Genomic DNA, 18,599 nt, shown 5'->3' on the forward strand with positions numbered 1-18,599 from the left:
CAGGCACAGACCCAGAGCAGCCCTCACTCAATTGCTTCTTTGATTTTCTCCCAGTTGGACTGTCAGGGATTGTTGGCCAGTGGGAGGGTGTTGAGTGGTGAACTGTGCAGAGAACCAACTACTGCATTTCTTTCTGCCAGAAGTCAGATATCTTTTCAGACATGGCTGTACAGAGAGCGATCAGACCCCTTCAGCTGAGACACAGCCTAAACCCGTGTGCTTAAGGTGCAACTCGTATGATGACCAGCAGACCTACAATGCATTTCCTCTTGGCAGTGCTTGTACACCTTTTGGGGTACGTTCCATTATCTTTTTTTTGTCACCTCTTTGGCATCTTGAGCATTTTAAACTGATAAGTCTAAGAGTCTTTCCTATTCCTAATGAGTATACATCACATTTGCAGCCTTTTATAATTAATGGGATAATGCTCCTGACGGGTTTCAGAGCCAGTGAGTGACAGGAGTTCAGGCACAAGAGTGAGATACACCAGGGTTTGGATTCTAGTATTGCCAGTTACTAGGACACAGTATTTAACCTCTTTGGTTTGGGTTTAGCCAAGTGTGGTGGTTAATTTTATGTGTCAATTTGGCTGGCCCAGATATTTGATTAAACATCATTTCAGGGAGTGTCTTTGGGGGTGTTTCTGGATAAGAATGGGTAGAATGCCTGTTGCCCTCCCCAATGTCAGCAGACCTCATCCAATGCCTTGAGAGCCTGTAGAACAAAAGGGCAGTAGAAGGGGGAATTCGCTTCTTAGCCTGACTGCTGAACTGGAGCATTGGTCTTCTCCTGCCCTTGGAGGAGGCACGGCTCTATGACTCTTGCCTTCGGCTGGCTGGTTCTCAGGCCTTCGGATTCAGATTGGAATTACACCACTGGCTTTCCTGGGTCTCCAGCCTGCAAAGGGTAGATTGTGGGACTACTTAGTCTCCATAATCACATGAGCAAATTTCTCATAATGAATCCATTTGTCTATCTGTCTCTGTACATCTCCTATTGGTTTCACTTATCTGGAACCCTAATATAAAAAGTGTAAAATAGCGTCAATAGTCTCAGTCAGTAATTCTCAGGAATTCTCACAGTCCTATGTGGATTTTGTGAAGAATAATAATGCATGTGCCCGTGGTCGGCTTACAAGAAGTGGCAGTTTTATTTACCATCATACCAGGCATTGATCAGGGAAGCAGGATCATTCATGGGATCTGGAATAAGGGATGATCATAGGGACTGGAGTTCACAACACAATGGTCTATGGAAAGCAGGCGCCTCGTGTCGGCTGGTGGGCCCAAAGTTGTATCCTTTGGCAGAGCTGGTAAGTGGGAAGAAAATTTGGATGGGAGTGGGAGAAATTAAGAGGAAACTCGAACCCGGGCAACCCGGAACCCTTGAGGAGAAGCTGGGATTTGTATTTATTTCTCACCACTCACAACCTTAACGATGCAGTGACCCTTAGAAGCAGCTTGTGCATTTTGCCAAATTGGTGCATGCGCAGGGGCCCCGGATTCAGGGATGCTGGAGGAAGCTACCGCCAGGAGCCCAGCTACTGCCCCCTACGCCATCAACAACACGCATGCGCAGCAGTGGCGCCTGAAGCCCGGCACGGACCTTCCCGGCGCGCCCGCAGCCTGCTGTCCCTTTCACCTTCCTAGTCTCCTAGGGGCTGGTGCTTGCTTGGAACCCTCCAGGAAAGGGTGTTCTGGGAACCCCAAGGGGGTTCATGGCAACCCCAAGCAAGTTGCCATGAAATAAAATCTCCACACTCACAAATAGGGGAGAAAGCAACTGACATTTAATGAGGTCACCAATAAGCCTTCACGTTTGTCATCTGATTTGCTCCCTACTCTCCCCTTATGAGTAAGGGCTATTCTCTTCATTAACTGGCTTGCTGGAAGTCACACCATTATGGACAGCAGAGGTTGCAGACAGGTTGCTGGAGCCTGAACACTTTCCACCAGGATTTGACCTGTGTGGCTTGCTCAGGCTTTTCTGTCCCGGGGCTCCAGCTCCATCACGGTGATACCGAGTGCCCCTGCATACTGCACTCCTCTGACGAGGGGAGAACGAGCCATTCTGAACCCATCAGGGGTCAGGTTGCACTGCGCAGTCTAATGCCATCTGAACTGCATTGAGGGGAAAGATTTGAACAGAAAAGCAGTTGGGCAGGAATTCGATTTTAATTAAAATGTATTTACTACAGGATGCACTGCACTTAGAGAGAAGCTTAACGGGGGTTGGTATGTGGGGCAGGTGGGGGTACAGTGTGGACGGGGGGAGGTCAGAATGACATGACTCTCTGAGAGACAAAAAGCACGAATTCCTTCTGCGAGTTCATATGTGCCCTGATCTGTACCAACCCAGCACATGGCTGTGTGTCCCTCCTTCCCTTCCTAACTGTACTCTGCTTTCGATCAAGCGACGGCCTCCCTCCCGCGCAGCCTGGTGTCTCAGGGGAGGCTGAGTCCCCCCAGAGCTAGGCAGGGGCCCCTCCCTGCACAGCCAATCAGCACATTCCAGTCCTCTGCTTACCCTAAGAGTTCAGGTGGGCATGTGATGCAATCCAGGCAGAGTGGGTCTCAGGACTCCTGCTTGGAATGCTGGGCCGGAAATGTTCTCTTTTGGATAAGGTTGCTGGTGGCAACAAGAGCTATTGGCAGTAGCTACAATGAGGAAAACCAGACTGAAGACAAAGCCAACTCAGAGGAAGGCAGAACCAAGAGAATTGCAAAGAAAGGTTGTTGGGGATCTCACTTCTGGTCTCTGCAATCATAGGAATCTCTTTCTCTCCTATTGTGGTTGGGTCTCTTCTGCATGGGGAACACGCTGACAGCTAGCCTTGACTTCTTTGGAAAGAGATAGCTCTATCTACACACTGGTCCTGAAGGCGAAATCCGCTTGGACCATGGGCACATCTGTTGGACCAGTCACCACTGGGGCTCTGGTGTTGGCCAGGCCTGGGAGCTGTGCCCAGTCTGGTAGCCGGGAATATGTACAGAGCACAGGCTCACACGTCAGCCAGTCAGATTCACCCTGCCATATGCTGGTTCCTGCGAGAGCTTGAGGGAGTGACTTCACTTCTGCAAGATTCCATTTTTTCATCTCTAAGGTGTGGATGATAATCGTACTCTCTTCAAACACACAAGTTTAGAGATGGGAGCGGCTGTGTCCCTGATCTGGAGTTGCTTATAACGATGCCTCTTAGAGACTGTAGTTCCCTACATCCTTATTAATATCACCCCTCATTTACTTTATTTAAAAACATTTATACATAAATACTATGTACCAGTCACTGTAGTATGCACACATCTCTCTATTACTATTCCCCTATTATAGGTGAGGAGCCTGCTGTACAGAGAGGTTAAGTCACTTGCCCAGGGTCACACAGTTAACACATGGCAGAGCTGAGATTCAAACTCAGGCATCTTGACTTCAGAGACTATGTTACTAATTACTTAGCTAGAACGTCTCTTAGAATAACCGCACTGTACATATTTATGGGGTGGATATATGATGAATGGATGGGTGGGTGGGGGGGTGGATGGACAGATAAACTTGAGTGAGTCCCCTCCATGAGCTGGAACAGAGAAAAGTATCCCTGTCCTTGCTCCTTGCCAGCTGCACTATGGAGGATTTGGAAGCGGCTTCCCTAGCTCCGTGCAATTTCAGCAGTGTGCTCTAGAATGGGTGGCAGGTTTGCATGAACGCGAGTCTGCCTGAGCTGCAGGTGTGGCCCAGCCTGCCTGGAGGATGCAATGGGTTTTATAGCATTGTTTCACCTCTTGTGTCTCTAAGGACCAGACTTATGTCCTTGTATTTCATAGTTGGCTTTGAGCTTGCACGTGTGCACACAGACACACAGGCATATACACTCCCCAGGGTATCTGGGCCTGGGGATAGACAACTTTCATAATCCCATGTCTCACCCTCTGCACACCCACTCTCTGTCTCTATTTGCTCTGGTTGGGATTTCATCTCCTTCCTGCTCTCACCTCTCCAGCACTGACTTTCCCATCATTGCTGCCAACATGCACACAGTCCCCAAAGAGCTACAGGCATTACTGATTTTGACAGCTGCCATTTCTCCCCCAAACTGTCTCTGGAAAACCCACCGAAAATGTGGTAGGCCTGATGAGTTCCTACGGACCTTGAAAACATTTATACGTCTTCTCTATGGAAAATGGAGCATTCAGAGCCCTATCAGGAAGATAACGGGCTAGAACAAGGACCTAGTGATCTTGCTTCTCATACACTGTTTGAGGGAGGCACAAATGTTTCCACTTCCTGGCTTAGGAAGTCCTTCTCCAAACATAGCTCCTAAGGTGGCCTGGGACCAGTCTGCCTTTTCTCATCATTTAAGAAGGTCATTGGACTTTGTATAGATACCAGTCTTCCTGTTTCTTCTGAAAGCCCAAAGGCTTTTGGTAGCAGTGTGGGGATGAAGCTGATGAGAACCAGCTTTCCTGGAACATCAGTACAGGAGGAAGAGGTCTGAGGTCCTGGACCCTTTTTCATTTGGACGGGGAGACACAGGTGGTATATCTCTTTTTCCTGCCATTCAAATGCCAAGAGAGGCACCCTGGCTCCCCCACAGAAAATCTCTGCTTCAGGAATCCACGTAATGGGGAATCTAAGAAACAAAACAGATGATCATATGGCAAGGGGGTGAAGAGAAGAGAGGAAAACAAACCACAAGAGACTCTTAATGACAGAGAACAAACTGAGGGTTGATGGAGGGAGGTGGCTGGGGGATGGGCTAGATGGGTGATGGTTACTAAGGAGGGCACTTGTGACGAGCACTGGGTATTGTATGTAAGTGATGAATCACTGAGTTCTACCCTGGAAAACAATATCGCACTGTATGTTAACTAACTAGAATTTAAATAAAACTTTGAAAAGGAAAAAAAGGAATCCACTTAGTTCAACTCTGACCTTCAAGCAAATTGCTAGGCTGGAAATAAAAAGAAGCCAGCCCTAACACCCCCAGAGCCTTTTCAGAACCCATCAGGTAGATAACCAATGATGACGGAGATCACCAGCTGAAGTTTTTTCCAGGGAGGCACGTATGTGCTGGTAAACCCATCGCTTCCAGTCTGAGATGCAGATATTTTTAGGGATGAATCTGGGCCTTCCTTCTCTCCCTCCCTCTGATGCTAATGTGGCCATCTGTATCTCCCAGACAACCTTCACCAGCACACATTCTCCGTCCTGACAGAGTGGGCTGAGGAAGAGATTATTATTAAATATAGCATACTGAGCCACGGCACAAGGAGTGTGAGCTTGCCTGCGTGCTAGGAGTGAGGCGGGGGCGTTAGAGACCTGGAACCCACTCCCACGCTCCGTGACACTCACGAGCACCTTCCCTTCCCTGCAGCTCCGTTTATTTTTCTATTTCTTTAATCTGTTAAGTGAGGGGCTTAGCTGATATTTCCTCCATGGTCGGCTCTAACATTGCATGACCTTCTCTTTGAAGAGCTCAGTTGTATAAACTCCCAGACACCAGTCCAGCAGGATATGCCATGGTTACTGCTCTGTCCAGAGGGGGTGGCATTGTCTCCTGTCTCTTTTTCTATCCACCCTCTGGGGAGATGGCCAGGAAGGGTGGCTTGTGTGTGGCGGTGAGGGGTCCTGGCCACTGGCTTGCGAAGTCCCGAGGCTTATCCTCATCCACGCAGTTAGCCCCCATCAGCTCCCAGCTTGCCCTAAAAGCTCACCTAGCAAGGGTCTTTCTTACCCGAGCCCCAGAGTTAAAGAGATTGGGTGGGAGTAGGGTGGGGGAGAAGAGAGGAAGAGTCTAGAAAGGCACTGGTAAGTTTCAGTTTTTGAGCTAATCAAACTTCTATACTGAACAGTGCTATCTTGCAAAACTTGGCCCAAAGTGCTCCTGAAGTAGTGTTAAATTTAACTTGGAGAGGGGCGCCTGGGTGGCGCAGTCGGTTAAGCGTCCGACTTCAGCCAGGTCACGATCTCGCGGTCCGTGAGTTCCAGCCCCGCGTCAGGCTCTGGGCTGATGGCTCGGAGCCTGGAGCCTGTTTCCGATTCTGTGTCTCCCTCTCTCTCTGCCCCTCCCCCGTTCATGCTCTGTCTCTCTCTGTCCCAAAAATAAAAAATGTTGAAAAAAAAAATTTTTTAAAATTTAACTTGGAGAACATTGTGCTAGAGATAAGGTGATTGGAATTATAAAAAAAAAACAACAACATAAAAGTAATATAGAATACAGTTCCCATAACACCTTGTACTTATGCTTATGAAGCATGAGTTACATGAATGCAGGAAACACATTCAGCTTCAGCTGGCAATAGCATTTGTGAATTGAATGAATGACTATCTCCAGCTAGATCCCCAACATGGGTGTCTCAGACACAGGCCAGAAGGAAGAGGCCCTGTGTCCACTGAGGCTTTGTGGTGAGGGTGTCTCCTGAAGCTCCTCTCTGTCTAGGGTTTCCTATATCAGTGTGTGAATAAAGCAGGGCCAGGCTGCTCTCATCTCTCGCCCTGACAGTGCCCAGGCCTGAGCTCAATGGAATGTTTGGGCAGGTCAGGCCCCAGAGCAGTTCCTTTAGAGATAGACGTGGCCTGTCCAGTGCTCCAGAGGCACAGGCAGGACTGTAGCGGCCCCAGCGCACTGTGGTTAGGCATGCACCTTCTGGAATCAGATAGCTCTGGGCTCAAATTCCAACTCTGTTACCTATTAACCATGTGACCTTGACAAGTTACTTTGCCTCCCTGAGTCTCAGTTTCCACATCTGTTAAAGGGAAGGATAATAAAGATACGTACCTTACAGAGCCATACTCAGGATTCAATGAGAAAACGTGCCCAGAAAACACTCCATCAACTGGCCTCACAGGGGGCGTTCTTTCTGAGTGGAGAGCTGCCCCTCTGGGAGCCACTGCTGTTTTACACACGGAGCAGGGGCGGCTTTTGCTGAGGCTTATTTGCAGGAAGTTGATTGAACTCGAAAGATGCCAAGAGAACTACCGGGTAGGACAATCCCTGGGAAAACTCAAAAGGCCTGGAGTAGGATCACCTGGTAAGGAGGAGAGAGAACAAAATAAACCCCGGGTTTGATGGGGGCCAACTGTTCTGTTGGTACTTGCCTGGCAAGGGAACGTGGTGTCTCTAGAGGGTGGTCCCGTGCTGTGGAAACTACAGCAGCCTGGAGCCACAACACTGTTTTCTCAATGCCCAAGCTTGCCTGTTCTCTCCCGGGTCAGCTCAGTTCCAAGAACCTTTATTGATGCCTACCTGGGGCCAAGCCAGTGATAGGCCCTGGGTCTCAGAGGTGACGAAGATAGGGCTCTTGCCCCTGGGATCCCTGTTTCGTGATCCCTGCTATACTGGAGAAGTCCTGCACAAGCTATGTGTAGTATTTGCCGCTTACGGAGTCGCTTTGCACCCCTCGCTAGGCCCCACGCTGTTCACACTGTATTTTCTGTGGATGGTGCCCTCTGGAGCTGAGGGGGTCTGGGCAACCCAGGAGCGTGGGCAGAGCAGAGATTAAGGTAGTCATCTGACAGCCAAGAGAACAGGGTGCTTCGGTGATTTTGACGAAGGTAACACAGATCGTGATCTGTACTACCCTCCCTCTTCCCACCAGCTGTATTCGAAGCAAGGCCCGTCCAGGTGAAAGGAAGAGCCTATTAGCTAGCAGGGCGTTTGCGGAAGCCCAGGGTAGTCAAGGAGCAAAGCACGAAGGGAGGTCCACGACCGTTACAGGAAGTGCCATGCTGCTCCCGCACTTTCAAAAGGGGAAGCTGAGGCTTGCTTTCCAGCTGCCCAAGCCAAGGAGTAGAGGCCCAGCCCCAGCCTCTTCCTTCACACTAAGGTTCTAGCGCCCAGGTTTTCATCTAGCAGCACCATCACGCCCTGCCTTCATTGGCCCTCCGCTGGTCTGGGTGGGAGCGCCCGGGGCTCCCCGCGCTGGGGGCAGGCTACAGCCCACGTGCGCCCGCTGCATACGCGGTGACAGCTGGCCCCATGGGGGCGGAGCGGGCGTGGAGCGGGGGTGGGCTCCGCGCCGCACTGCCATTGGCCGCGGGCCTCCGATCGGGGGCGGGCCGCGCCCCCGGCTGCTCTGTCATTGGCCGCGCCGTCGATGGGGGCGGCTACCAGCCGGGTTGGCCGCGCCGAGCAGAACTGCAGGCGCTAGCCCGGCTAAGCCTGCGCGGGGCTGCCTCGGTGGCTCCCAGCTCCGCAGGCCGCCTGCGGGACCTGAGCGCCGCGTCCGCGGCTGGAGGCGAACGCAGAAGCTAACCCGAGGCTCGGCGGCCGGCGCAGATCTCGGTAAGGGGGTGGGGTGGGGAACCGGGCTCCAGGGAGGGTGGGCGGGTGGGGACCGTGGGCAGCCGAGCCTGGACTCTGCGCCCTGGCCCGCGCCGGGGAGAGTCAGGTGCGGCCGCAGCATCTCTTGCCTCAAACCCACCCCGCGGGGAGCCCGGCAAGCAGGTGGCCCTGCCCCAGGGAGGCCGGGGCTGCCCGATAGGTCTCGGAATCGATTAGAACGCAATTAAAACTTGCCACTCTAGCCCGAACTACCTCTTACTCCTCCCCAACAACCAAACCTTGTAATTCTAAGCCTAGAAAATCCCCAAACGTCAACACAGAGTGGGCGCCACGCGCCCGTAGTACCGCATGCCACCGGGGCAGATCATTCCCAAACTTTGCTTTCCCATAATTTGGGCTCCGCTCTGTTCACGCTCTTTCCCGGCTCTTCACTGGGCACTCCCCTACCCAGCCCCAGTTCTCCTCCCTCCTTAACAACAGGAAGTTAGGTTGGGCCAAATGTCAGTGGCCTGCCTGGCCTCCTGCGGGCTGGGTTTGGGACTGAGTCCGGGGCGGGTGGTGGAGGTGGCCAGGGGGCCGTGGCGCAGTCCTCTCTCTGCCGCATACCCGCCCCCCCCCCCCCCCCCCCCCGCCCCCTGCAGCCCAGGCGCAGCCCAAGCGCACCCAGGTCCGGGAGCACCCCACCGGGCATCTGCCGCGCCTGCCTTGCTGTTGCCAGACTGGCTCTGAGGGGAAGTGGGGTCTTGCCCGAAGTCCCTGCCACCATTTACCTGGCTTCCAGACTGGAGCGGGTAGGGTTAACTTTATCCTAGGCCGGCCTCCCTCCCGGCAGAGCAAGGAATTGCCTTTGCTGGATGGGGAAGAGGCGTGTTGAAACCAGAGTAAACGTGTGTCTCCTTCCACATTGTTAATTCTGTAACCTGGGCCAAGAGAGCTTTTCTTTGGAAGTCTCTTAGGCCTTAGGGGGCTTGGGGTGGCAGTGTGTGGACCCTTTTGCTGTCAGTCCTGCTTTCTCACGATAGTCTTCTGTGGTTTCAGTGAAGGGTGAAGTCACTAACTGGCCCCCTTCTGGGCAGGTCCCTCAGGAAGAAAGCCAGTAGCTGGCTGGCCCTCTGATGTTTATGTGCCTGGGGGCTCTGGCACCTGGGTCAGTTCTGTTCTTGTCTTCTTGGCAGGGGAGGCAAACCCAGCAAGGGGGCCTCAAGTCTCCAGGGAAGCCCCCGATATTCTGAAGACTCTTTTTGCAGTAGGAAGTTGCCTTCAGGCAGAAGGCAGATTTACGAAGTACCTACTGACAGGTCCTGTCCTGTGGCACTTTTGCAGCAGATTGTGTGGTTGCTCTCCAAAAACTCTGTTTTTCTGTCCTCATTTTAGACTCAGGTAGGGTAAGTGCCCAAGGTCCCACCGAAAGTGGTTGAGGTAGGATTTGAACCAGGCTCTGCCAGAACTAAACCCAGTGCTCTTCCTGCTGCCCTGTGGCTGTGGAAAGTGAGGTGCTACAGAATCACGCCTCCACTGTGTGCCGATTGGAGCCTCGTGGCCTCTGAAAAGATTCTGTCCAAAGATTCGGGGGCTCCTGCTTTGGCAACGCACTTGAACTGACCCTGGTTAACCCAGGTTGTTCAACCTGCAGACAGCTTGCTCAGTCTGTCCTCCAGTCAGGGATGAGTGGCTGGTGTTGGTCAGGCTGAGATGGGGAGGGATTAGCGGCTGGTGTTTGGGTGTTATCTGGGAGGGTGAAGGCGGAGAGCCTGCCTCTGCCACTGACTTGGTCTCACCCCTGAGAGTTGGCTCTCGGGACTGTCTAGGAGGGCTATTACCTGGAATAACCTCTACCCCAGATCTGATTCTAGTTTTGTTTGTTTTATTTGCCGGGGCGGGGCTGGGGGGCAGTTGTTGAGGTTATGGTTGTAAGATGATTGAGATCCTCAGCTTGAGCATACCTTTATAAAAAAAAAAAATGACATCACTCTGGTCCCTGACTCCTTCCTTCCTTCAGTCCCAGAGCTCATCCCAGGCTTTCTGCTCATCCCTCTCCTTAAAAGCAAATCATGATTAGCCAGATACCAACCAGTTGTACTTTAGTAAAAAGCATCTTATGGACTAAGGTTGGTTTTAGCTGTGGTCGTCGGAGGCCCATTCCCAGGAGCTGGAAGGAGCAGAGGAACAGCTGGGTAACCCTCCCTCTGCCTATAATTGGGGCATGTCTTCTCTCCACCCAGGTCCCTACCCTCATCTGGGTGTCTCTCAACCACTGACCTGCCCCTTTCACTGCCTGCTACTGAAGGGTAGAGGTCTTGCCTTGTTGGTGGAGAGCCTTGATTCTGGCCAGAAGGGTAGGGTAGGAATGCAAGAAGGTTTGCTAATCCTAGAAGCCCTGCCAGGGCTAAAAGTATCTGTTGTTTAAAGTGCCAGGGAAGGGAATACTGGGATCGTCCCCATTTTACAGATGAGGAAACTGAGACTGGGGCAAATGAGAGCTCCTCCCCCGCGCCCCCCCCCCCCCCCCCCCCATTGCTTGGCTAGTGAGTAACCAAGCTAGGATTCTGGTCTCCGTCTATATGAATGAGGTTTATATGGTGAATTAAATACTGAAGAAAGCAGGAAAGCCTGGTGGCTGTGCTCTGTACTCGGAGGGCTGGTATGTGCATCTCTCTTTGCTGTACTTCTTATTCCCCAACTTCTGTTGTAATTATTTGTGAGCGAGTCTTCCCACGCCACTAGGACATGGCATTGAAAACTCTTACAAAACTTAACCCACTTATTTCCTGGTTCTCCTTTGCTCAGTATTTTGTACTGAGCCTTCTGTACCGGAGCCTTTTGTACCGGTCTTCATTAACCTATCCACCACAATGTACTGCAGTCCTCTATTTTAAAATATCCATGAACATTTCCAGACACAAAAGGAGAGAAAATAGTATAATGAGCCCCATCTACTCATTATCTAGCTTCAATCGTCAGCAAGATTATGCCAGGCTGGCTTCATCGCTCTCTTTTCTCCCCTTCTGTCCTGAATTAAATTTTTTAATTTATATTTTAAAGTGTATTTATTTATTTTGAGAGAGAAAGAGGGAGAGAGAGAAAGAGCTTGCACATGTGCAAGCAGGGAAGGGGTAGAGAGAGAGAGGATCCCAAGCAGGCTCCGCACTGTCAGCAAGAGACATCGTGACCTGAGCTGAAATCAGGAGTCGGACGCTTAACCAACTGAGCCACCCAGGTTCCCTTCTTCCTGAAGTATTTGAAAGCCAATCTCTGGTATCCTGTCATTTTGCCCCTATATAATCCAGTATAGATCTATTTTTATTTTTTTTTTTATTTTTTTTATTTTTATTTTTATTTTTTTTAATTTTTTTTTTTCAACGTTTATTTTATTTTTTGGGACAGAGAGAGACAGAGCATGAACGGGGGAGGGACAGAGAGAGAGGGAGACACAGAATCGGAAACAGGCTCCAGGCTCTGAGCCATCAGCCCAGAGCCTGACGCGGGGCTCGAACTCACAGACCGTGAGATCGTAACCTGGCTGAAGTCGGACGCTCAACCGACTGCGCCACCCAGGCGCCCCTAGATCTATTTTTAAAAGAATGTTTTCTTTCATAACCACACTGTTGCTACTGCATGTAATAAAATTAACAGTACTTTGGTCTTATCTGTCTGTATTCAGATTTCCTTGTCTCAGAAAGGACCTTCACAGTTGGTCTGTTCGAATCAGCATCCAAACTCTGTATGCTGCATTTGGTTGCTAGTCCTTCTATGCTTATTTTAGTCTGGAGCAGTCTCCCCTCCGCCTTTTACCCAGCCGTTACCCTCCGTTTTATATGCCCACCTCCTCCCCCCGGCCACCAAACCCTCTGAGACTGGGATCCACATCTGTGCCGTGCTGGATGCCCTTGTGGCATCCGGGATGGGGCGGAGCCTTGCTGAGCATCCGTCCAGTGGTGTAGCCACTCAGGAAATGCATTTTGAGTGAATGAACCCCGTCCTGGGCTCGTGTGGCTGCCTGTGACTGTGTTTAGATAAGAGGTTTAAAAAAAATAAAAGGACTTGCTCGCGTGTGGAGGTTTCCCCAGCAAGCGTCAGTCTGTAAACCTCGTGAAATAATAGGAGAACTATTTTCTGGGCTCACCGCGCCGCTCTGGTTTGTGGTGGGGAGCCCAGACGGCCGCCTTTGTGCCCTGGTCAGCAGTTGGGCTTCCCGGATCATGTGTGGGGCTGACAGGCTCTGAGGTCATTTCTGCCAGGGCTTGGAATCCCTACTTAGTCAGCCGCAGGCACCACTGCGTTCTCACCCGGGCACTTGGTGTTCGGGCTGCACAGAGACCTCTGCCCACCTCTGTCTGCATAGCGCTTCCTCTCTGTGCCTTCGCCAGCCACCTCACCTGCCCCACACCTGGCCAGCTGTGGAGCCTTCTCAAGTCACTCTTCGTCTGCAGCTGGCTGGTTGGGACCACCAAAGACGGACGCTTGGGACCTTTCAGTGTCTTGTCTGAATTTGTACCACCTCTGGCACCTTTGTGGGAATCCTAATGAAGGACACTGGAGGCTCCGGAGGGAAGGAAAGGTGTGCGTCACTCGTGGATTCCTTGTCGAATCTCCAGATGGTCTGATGCACCCAGCAGGGGCCCCCTCTGCAAACAGCCCTCAGAATGAGGAGGTTTTTCTTCTTCGTGTTTTTGTTGTTTTGTTCGTTTTTCTTTTCTTTTTCCCCACGTAGACAGTCTTTTCTGCTAGGTGGAAATATAACAAAATTAAAAATTTTTAAGTCCTTTTCTTTTGATAACCGTGCAAGAGTCGATTTGTTTCCCTTTATCTTTAGTAGTCTTTTTAGCATTTTCTTCAAATTTTTAACACTAAAAATATTTTATTTTTCTAATGGAAAATCCAAATATTTGGGGGTTTTTTCTTCTTAAAAAAGAGAATTTTCGGGGCACCTGGGTGGTTCAGCTGGTTGGGAGTCTGACTTCAGCTCAGGTCATGATCTCCTGGCTCGTGGGTTCAAGCCCCATGTCAGGCTCTGTGCTGACAGGTCAGAGCCTGGAGCCCGTTTCAGATTCTGTGTCTCCCCTTCTCTGCCCCTGCCCCTGCATGCGCTCTCTCTCTCTCTCTCAAGAATAAATAAACATTAAAAAAAGTTAAAAAATTTTCTTCAACGTGGATGGGTGGACAAAGTTATACATGCATTTTGTACAGCTATGTGTGTGGAAAAGGTCACAGAGCCATTGGCATTTTGATATTTGCTTATTTTGTTTTACGACATTATCTTAACATACCTGGGCTGCCTCATTTAGGGAATAAAGCTGGGGCTTAGGAGACAGGCAGCCATAGAACCCACGCAGCCTCACCCTCTCCCATTCTACCTGCCCCCCTTTCCTTCCTGAGAATTTCATTCTGGTTTCCCTAAAATGAAATTGTTCTAATGTTAGGCTCTGATTTCGACATTTCTATTCAGGGAGGTTGAGATATCAGAGGAACACAAAATAACATGGTTGTTAAGGTAGGCAGGGCAAAGCTTCTGGCCCCAGTGGCCTGTCTTGTCCTCTGGGGAGAGCGCCTGACAGTCGAACACCCTGCTCCCCTCACTTTGGGAGGGGTGGTGGGTGGGAGTGGTGGGGGGGGGGAAGCTGACCACTCCCTCCACCATTTCTGTTTTCCTCCCTGCATTTTCGCCGGAGGTAGAAAACATGGCTGGTGTGCCCTGATAAGTCTCCTTCCTAAAGCGCTGATCATCTGGTCTCACAAACTCAGAGCTGGCAGGGATGATAGGGGACATGGGCCCTCTGATCACAAACAAATTTTCCCTGCAAGGCTGGATCACCATGGAGTCTGATGTTTGAGACCCTTCCCTTCTTTGTCAGCTGTTGAGGAAGTGTTCACCTCTGTGTCCCCTACGAAGAGCCTTTTTGATGGCCAGGTGTGGCCATCGTTTCTTAAATGCAATTGCTCTGTGCTCTTTACACACCTAGATATTACTGTAGCTCATTCTGGGAAAACCTGGCCTGGCTGTATCTGCATTCCTTCCAAGGCTTGGTCAGATTTCTCTTTGGGGAATACACACGTAAAGGCAAGTCTCAGAATCGGGACTTATTTCCTGCTGGTTTGGGGCTCAGGTTGTTTTCTCCTTTCCGGGCCATGAGGGATGTGCAGTGCAGATGTCCTTCCTGCTGGCACAAGAGGAGGGTGGCAAAGAGTTGGACAGTGGCTCTTGCTCTCCAACCTGCCACAAGAGAAGGTTTACGGGACGTTTTCGGGCATGAGCTTCTGACACACCCAGTCCAGAAGCCTAGCCACGCCAGAGGCAGGAGTGGGAGTTTAGGAACATCCTGTTCTGGCCTTGCTGCTGAAGCATCGATGTGTTATAACAGATACGGAAACTACTTCTTTGCTTTCATGACTCTGAAAGGCTGGCCTTGGCTTCTTATCTCAGTGCAGACGGTGACTGGTAAAGATTTGCAGGATCTCGGGGTTTAACTTGTACCAGGGGCCAGGAGAATGAGGTGTCTGGGGGGGGCATGAAAAGGTTCTAGGAAAAAGCCACTTGGACCTTTTGGTCACCAGGAGAGCTATTGCCTGGAGCAGAGTGGGCCCAGGGCCTGTGGGGGGCTGGCAGAGCTGCTGACCTACCCTGTTGGACAACTGTTCATCCTGGACGAGCAGAAGGGGGTATTGACGTGTTGTGTGTGGAGTTCGTGGCCGCTGTAAAGTCAGAGCGCTGATGGCTCCATGTGTCAGGACAGCTGGGCTTTCGCACAGCTTGATACAAAGGTCAGGAGGCCCCTTCTTGAAGGAGGTAGGGGTCTGAGAGCAGATGACAGAGATACAGAAGAGAGGAATAGACAGGGGTATTGGGGAGGCCTCTTTCCAGACTTCAGAGAGAGGACTCGGTGTATCGCTTTCCTCAGGGAGTGTCCTGTGGGGCTTGTGCAACTGGTTGGGGCTGTGGGGGGAGAGCTCCTCGGCCTTCTGCCGGAGCCGCAGGACATGACTGTTGTGAAGGAAGAGGAGACTCTGGATGAGATCTCCAGCTTCCTCTGGATTCCAGGTTTGTGGCAGTTGGAGGCCCAGGACTCCTGCTCACTCCGGGTTTCCATCTCCATCTTGGGTGTGTCTGTTATCTTGTACCTGACATCACAGACTCTCTTAAAAAAAAATGACTCACCCGCCCACACACAGACACACACAGATGCTCAGCACTCGCTCCCACACACATGAGTACATGATGGTCCCATACTCACTCAGGACAAAGGTAATTCAATGAAAAGTCTCTCTCCCTCCTGCCCTCCAGCCCTCAGTCCTCTTCCTCGATGGCATCGGCTGTCGCTAGCCTCCTGTGGACCCCCACAGACAGAATCTAGGCATCCGTTTGTGCCTGTTCTCCCCTTTGCTCCTCTTTGGACCTGCTGGGAAGCAACCAGGGTGTGAAGAGGCAGGGCCCACGGGGCCGCTGAGCCCCAGCGGTTATTTGTATTAGCCGAAGCTTAACTGTTGTCCTTCCCCCTTCCTGTGTCCCCTCTCCCCTTGTGGAATCTCCTTGCATGTGATTCGTGGGTGTAGAGAGCCTGGACATTGAGAATACACCTTGGGGGCCTGTTCTGGATACAGGTGATACAGGCACAAACAAACCGTCCTGCTAAGACAGATCTGGGTTCGAATCATAGCCATGTGGCCTTGGGCAAGTCCACGAACACTAGTGTATTTGAGTCTATGTGAAGGAGGACATTATACCCATCTCAAGGGGTAGATGTAGAGATGAAATTGGAATATTTGTGAAGCACCCTGCATACATAGGTAAGCACTCAAAGGGGTCTTTACTTCCACTTTGAAGGAGCGGCCCATTTTCAGAATGAATGACACCTGCATGGAATCCTCTGGATGGCTTCCTGGAAATCCTCTCCGTGGGCTTCCTGAGCTTTTCTTTCCCTGCAGAAGAGGACTGGCTCTCTATTTTCTATCCAGTTGAGGTCCTCCCCACCACCTCCTCAAGCCCTGGGGAGCCCAGCCTCTCTGCACCACCTCCTTCTGGGCCCCTCCCCACCCCCACCAGTGAGCAGGATGTTGCTGGCTGCCTGGAGAGGGCTCTGGGCTGTTTATGGTTGCTCTCCAGGGTGTTTATGTTGTGATCTCTTCAGAAGCTCCTAGCATATGTCTGGTTATTGCTGAAACTTCATCTTTATCTTCAGCGCAAGAGAAGAGAGAGGCTATTTTTAAAGATGTTTAATTGGCATGGCTGCACAAAGCGGCCTAGATTGCCTCCAAGCTCTTTCCCCATTTTGAAACCTTCCGATCCAGGCGCAGAGACCTTATATGTCCTGATTTTAGAGCAGCACTTAAATTTGGCAAGCGGTTGTAATCTCTTAAAAAGGTAGGTCAGGGAAGCAAAGGCGACCAGCTGTCTTTTTCCAGGCTGGGACGTGAATGAAAGTAGCATTTCTATGTCCATAGAAACCAACATCTGCCCCCAGCTCTGCCCCTTCCCTCCACCTGTGGTGGCGAAACCCCCTGTCCCCACATGCTGCCTGCCTATTGGCAAGGAGATCTTATCGTTATGTTTCCCTTTGGACTCAGGTGGGGCTCAAAGTGAGGAGGGAGTGGAACTAGGGTAGTTTCAAGTGATACCTCCCAGGAGGGAGGGAGAGAAGGAGGGAGGCCGTGAGTCACAGGACCTTGGGATGTCAGACTGGAAGGGCTCTCTGAGGTCATCCAGTTCTCACTCACTCCTGCCACCATGGTTTTTACTTATGGGGAAACTGAGGCTCAGAGGCTTGTTGGTACTGAGCAGAGGCCAGGGAGGGGCAGTTCTTTGCTCAAAGTCACCCAGCCAGGTGGGAGCCAAGTCTGTTCTCCCTCCACCATTTCTGCCAGGCTGTGATCCCTCCTGTGGTTTGTCTTGGGCAGCTTTAATTGCAGTTGGCCTTCCCTTTTGAGGACGGGGCCCCACCCCCTTTCTCAGTTCTGGCATGCTTCGAATTTAGGATGCATACTCTTGCAGCGCTGGCTTGCTCAGTTGCTGGGTGCAAGATCTTTCCTTATCAAAAATACCTCCCCCAGAGCCTTGGAGCCTAGAATTCCCACCTTTGTTTTCAGCCCTTGTCTCCAGAGGACTTTTGTTTAAAAAAAAAAAAAATACATAATTTAACCGGGAAGGATAGTTGACAGATTAGTCGATCTCTGATTAGCTGTCAGCTGAAGGCTGAACCTAAGGAGATGAGTCAGCTGGGAAGAGGTGGGAGGGGGCAATCAGGACTGTAAATAGGACGCTGCTAGGGCAGGTGTGGAGCACCCTGGCCAGGGCTCTGGAGCACCGTGTGTGGCTGCCGTGCTGGGGATGTCGTGCTGAATGACAGGTGCGGAGCCCTCATCTAATGCACACAGGTGGTCTAGACAAGCGACTGATGCCCAACCGCCAAGGTAGAGTGTGGAATGTGCTTTGGAGAGCCTCACAGTGTGGGGGAACCAGGGGAGGTGGCACTTGGTGGTTGAGATGGGCCTTAGGAAAGAGGATTTCCACAGGCAGAGGTAGCCAGTGGTATAGCACACAGAAAGGTGGAAGAGTGAGGCCACGTTAGGGGTGCCGTGTGGTGGCAACACGGGAGCTGCCTTGGGGGGCCGTGGAAGGCTGGAGTCAGGCCAGGCCTCAGTGCTGGGGGTGGGGTAGGGGGGTTTGTGCAGGTGTCCAATGCTCGTGGAGCATTGTGGGCCAGCCTCTGAAGTGACCGCGTCTCCTTTGCTTGTAGCCTCACAAGCACCTGAGTATCCCCTTCAGGTGGGTGCCGCCCTGGGTTTCTGGCGCACACTTTGAGGTCACTTTCCCGGTAAAGGAGGAAGCTCGGGCATGCAGGTGTGGCTGGCTTGATGTTTCCAGGCAGCTGGAACAGTGGGAGCTTGGCTGACCCCCCAGCCTCTGGCCAGCTGGCCATGGGGAAGGGGACAGAGGCTGAGCTTCTTCCAACTCCGGTGTTAACCTGGCAGGTGGGAGACATGGCAATCTGGTGCACTTAAGGCTTTGGCATTCGAGCAGGGCTGCCGGCACCGTTCTCTGCCATAGATGTCTCAGAAGCACCCTGGCTGTATGTGATGGGATGAATTGGTCCTGTGAGCAGCAAATGGCATGAGTTTAGTGCCTGTGGGAGCTGTTGATGGGGGTGGCTGGGGGGTGGGGGAAGGGAGCATTGAACCAGCTTTCATGTTTCTTTTCTCTAGTATCAGTGCTACCGATATGAGACCACATTGGTTCATTGACGTGACTGATCAATTAATTGTTCCATTTATTCATTCTGCGACCAAGACTTCTGGAGTTTCCTTCACGTGAAGCATGTTCCCACACTGG

General features: G+C 51.5%; 1 protein-coding gene and 1 long non-coding RNA gene across 15 annotated transcripts in view; one reads left to right on the top strand and one right to left on the bottom strand.

Annotated features, from left to right (window-relative positions):
• Positions 1-1,139: 1,139 nt before the first annotated feature.
• On the bottom strand, positions 1,140-7,830 carry LOC131487486 (uncharacterized). 2 transcript variants are annotated; one of them, XR_009249769.1, is made up of 3 exons: positions 6,773-7,830; positions 2,527-2,657; positions 1,140-1,309 (listed from the first exon to the last, which is right to left on the bottom strand). It is a non-coding gene; the product is annotated as an uncharacterized LOC131487486 (long non-coding RNA). The 2 variants fall into 2 exon arrangements; XR_009249770.1 differs by lacking the exon at positions 1,140-1,309 and adding an exon at positions 1,804-2,120.
• The window catches only part of MICAL2 (microtubule associated monooxygenase, calponin and LIM domain containing 2), a 225,088-nt gene continuing 214,318 nt past the window's right edge, over positions 7,830-18,599 (top strand). For 5 of the 13 annotated variants that reach the window (XM_058688267.1, XM_058688270.1, XM_058688269.1 and 2 more), the window contains exon 1: positions 8,144-8,278. Coding sequence is in view for 1 of the 13 variants with exons in the window: in XM_058688264.1 (XP_058544247.1) it covers positions 17,635-17,680 (46 nt within the window). In the remaining 12 variants the exon portion in view is untranslated. Of the gene's footprint in view, positions 8,279-17,551; positions 17,681-18,599 lie in introns of those variants that run through there. The other 8 variants (XM_058688263.1, XM_058688262.1, XM_058688259.1 and 5 more) reach the window with 6 other exon arrangements.

This window comes from Neofelis nebulosa, chromosome 10, assembly GCF_028018385.1.
Source record: "Neofelis nebulosa isolate mNeoNeb1 chromosome 10, mNeoNeb1.pri, whole genome shotgun sequence".
In the NCBI taxonomy this organism is placed as follows: Eukaryota; Metazoa; Chordata; class Mammalia; order Carnivora; family Felidae; genus Neofelis; species Neofelis nebulosa.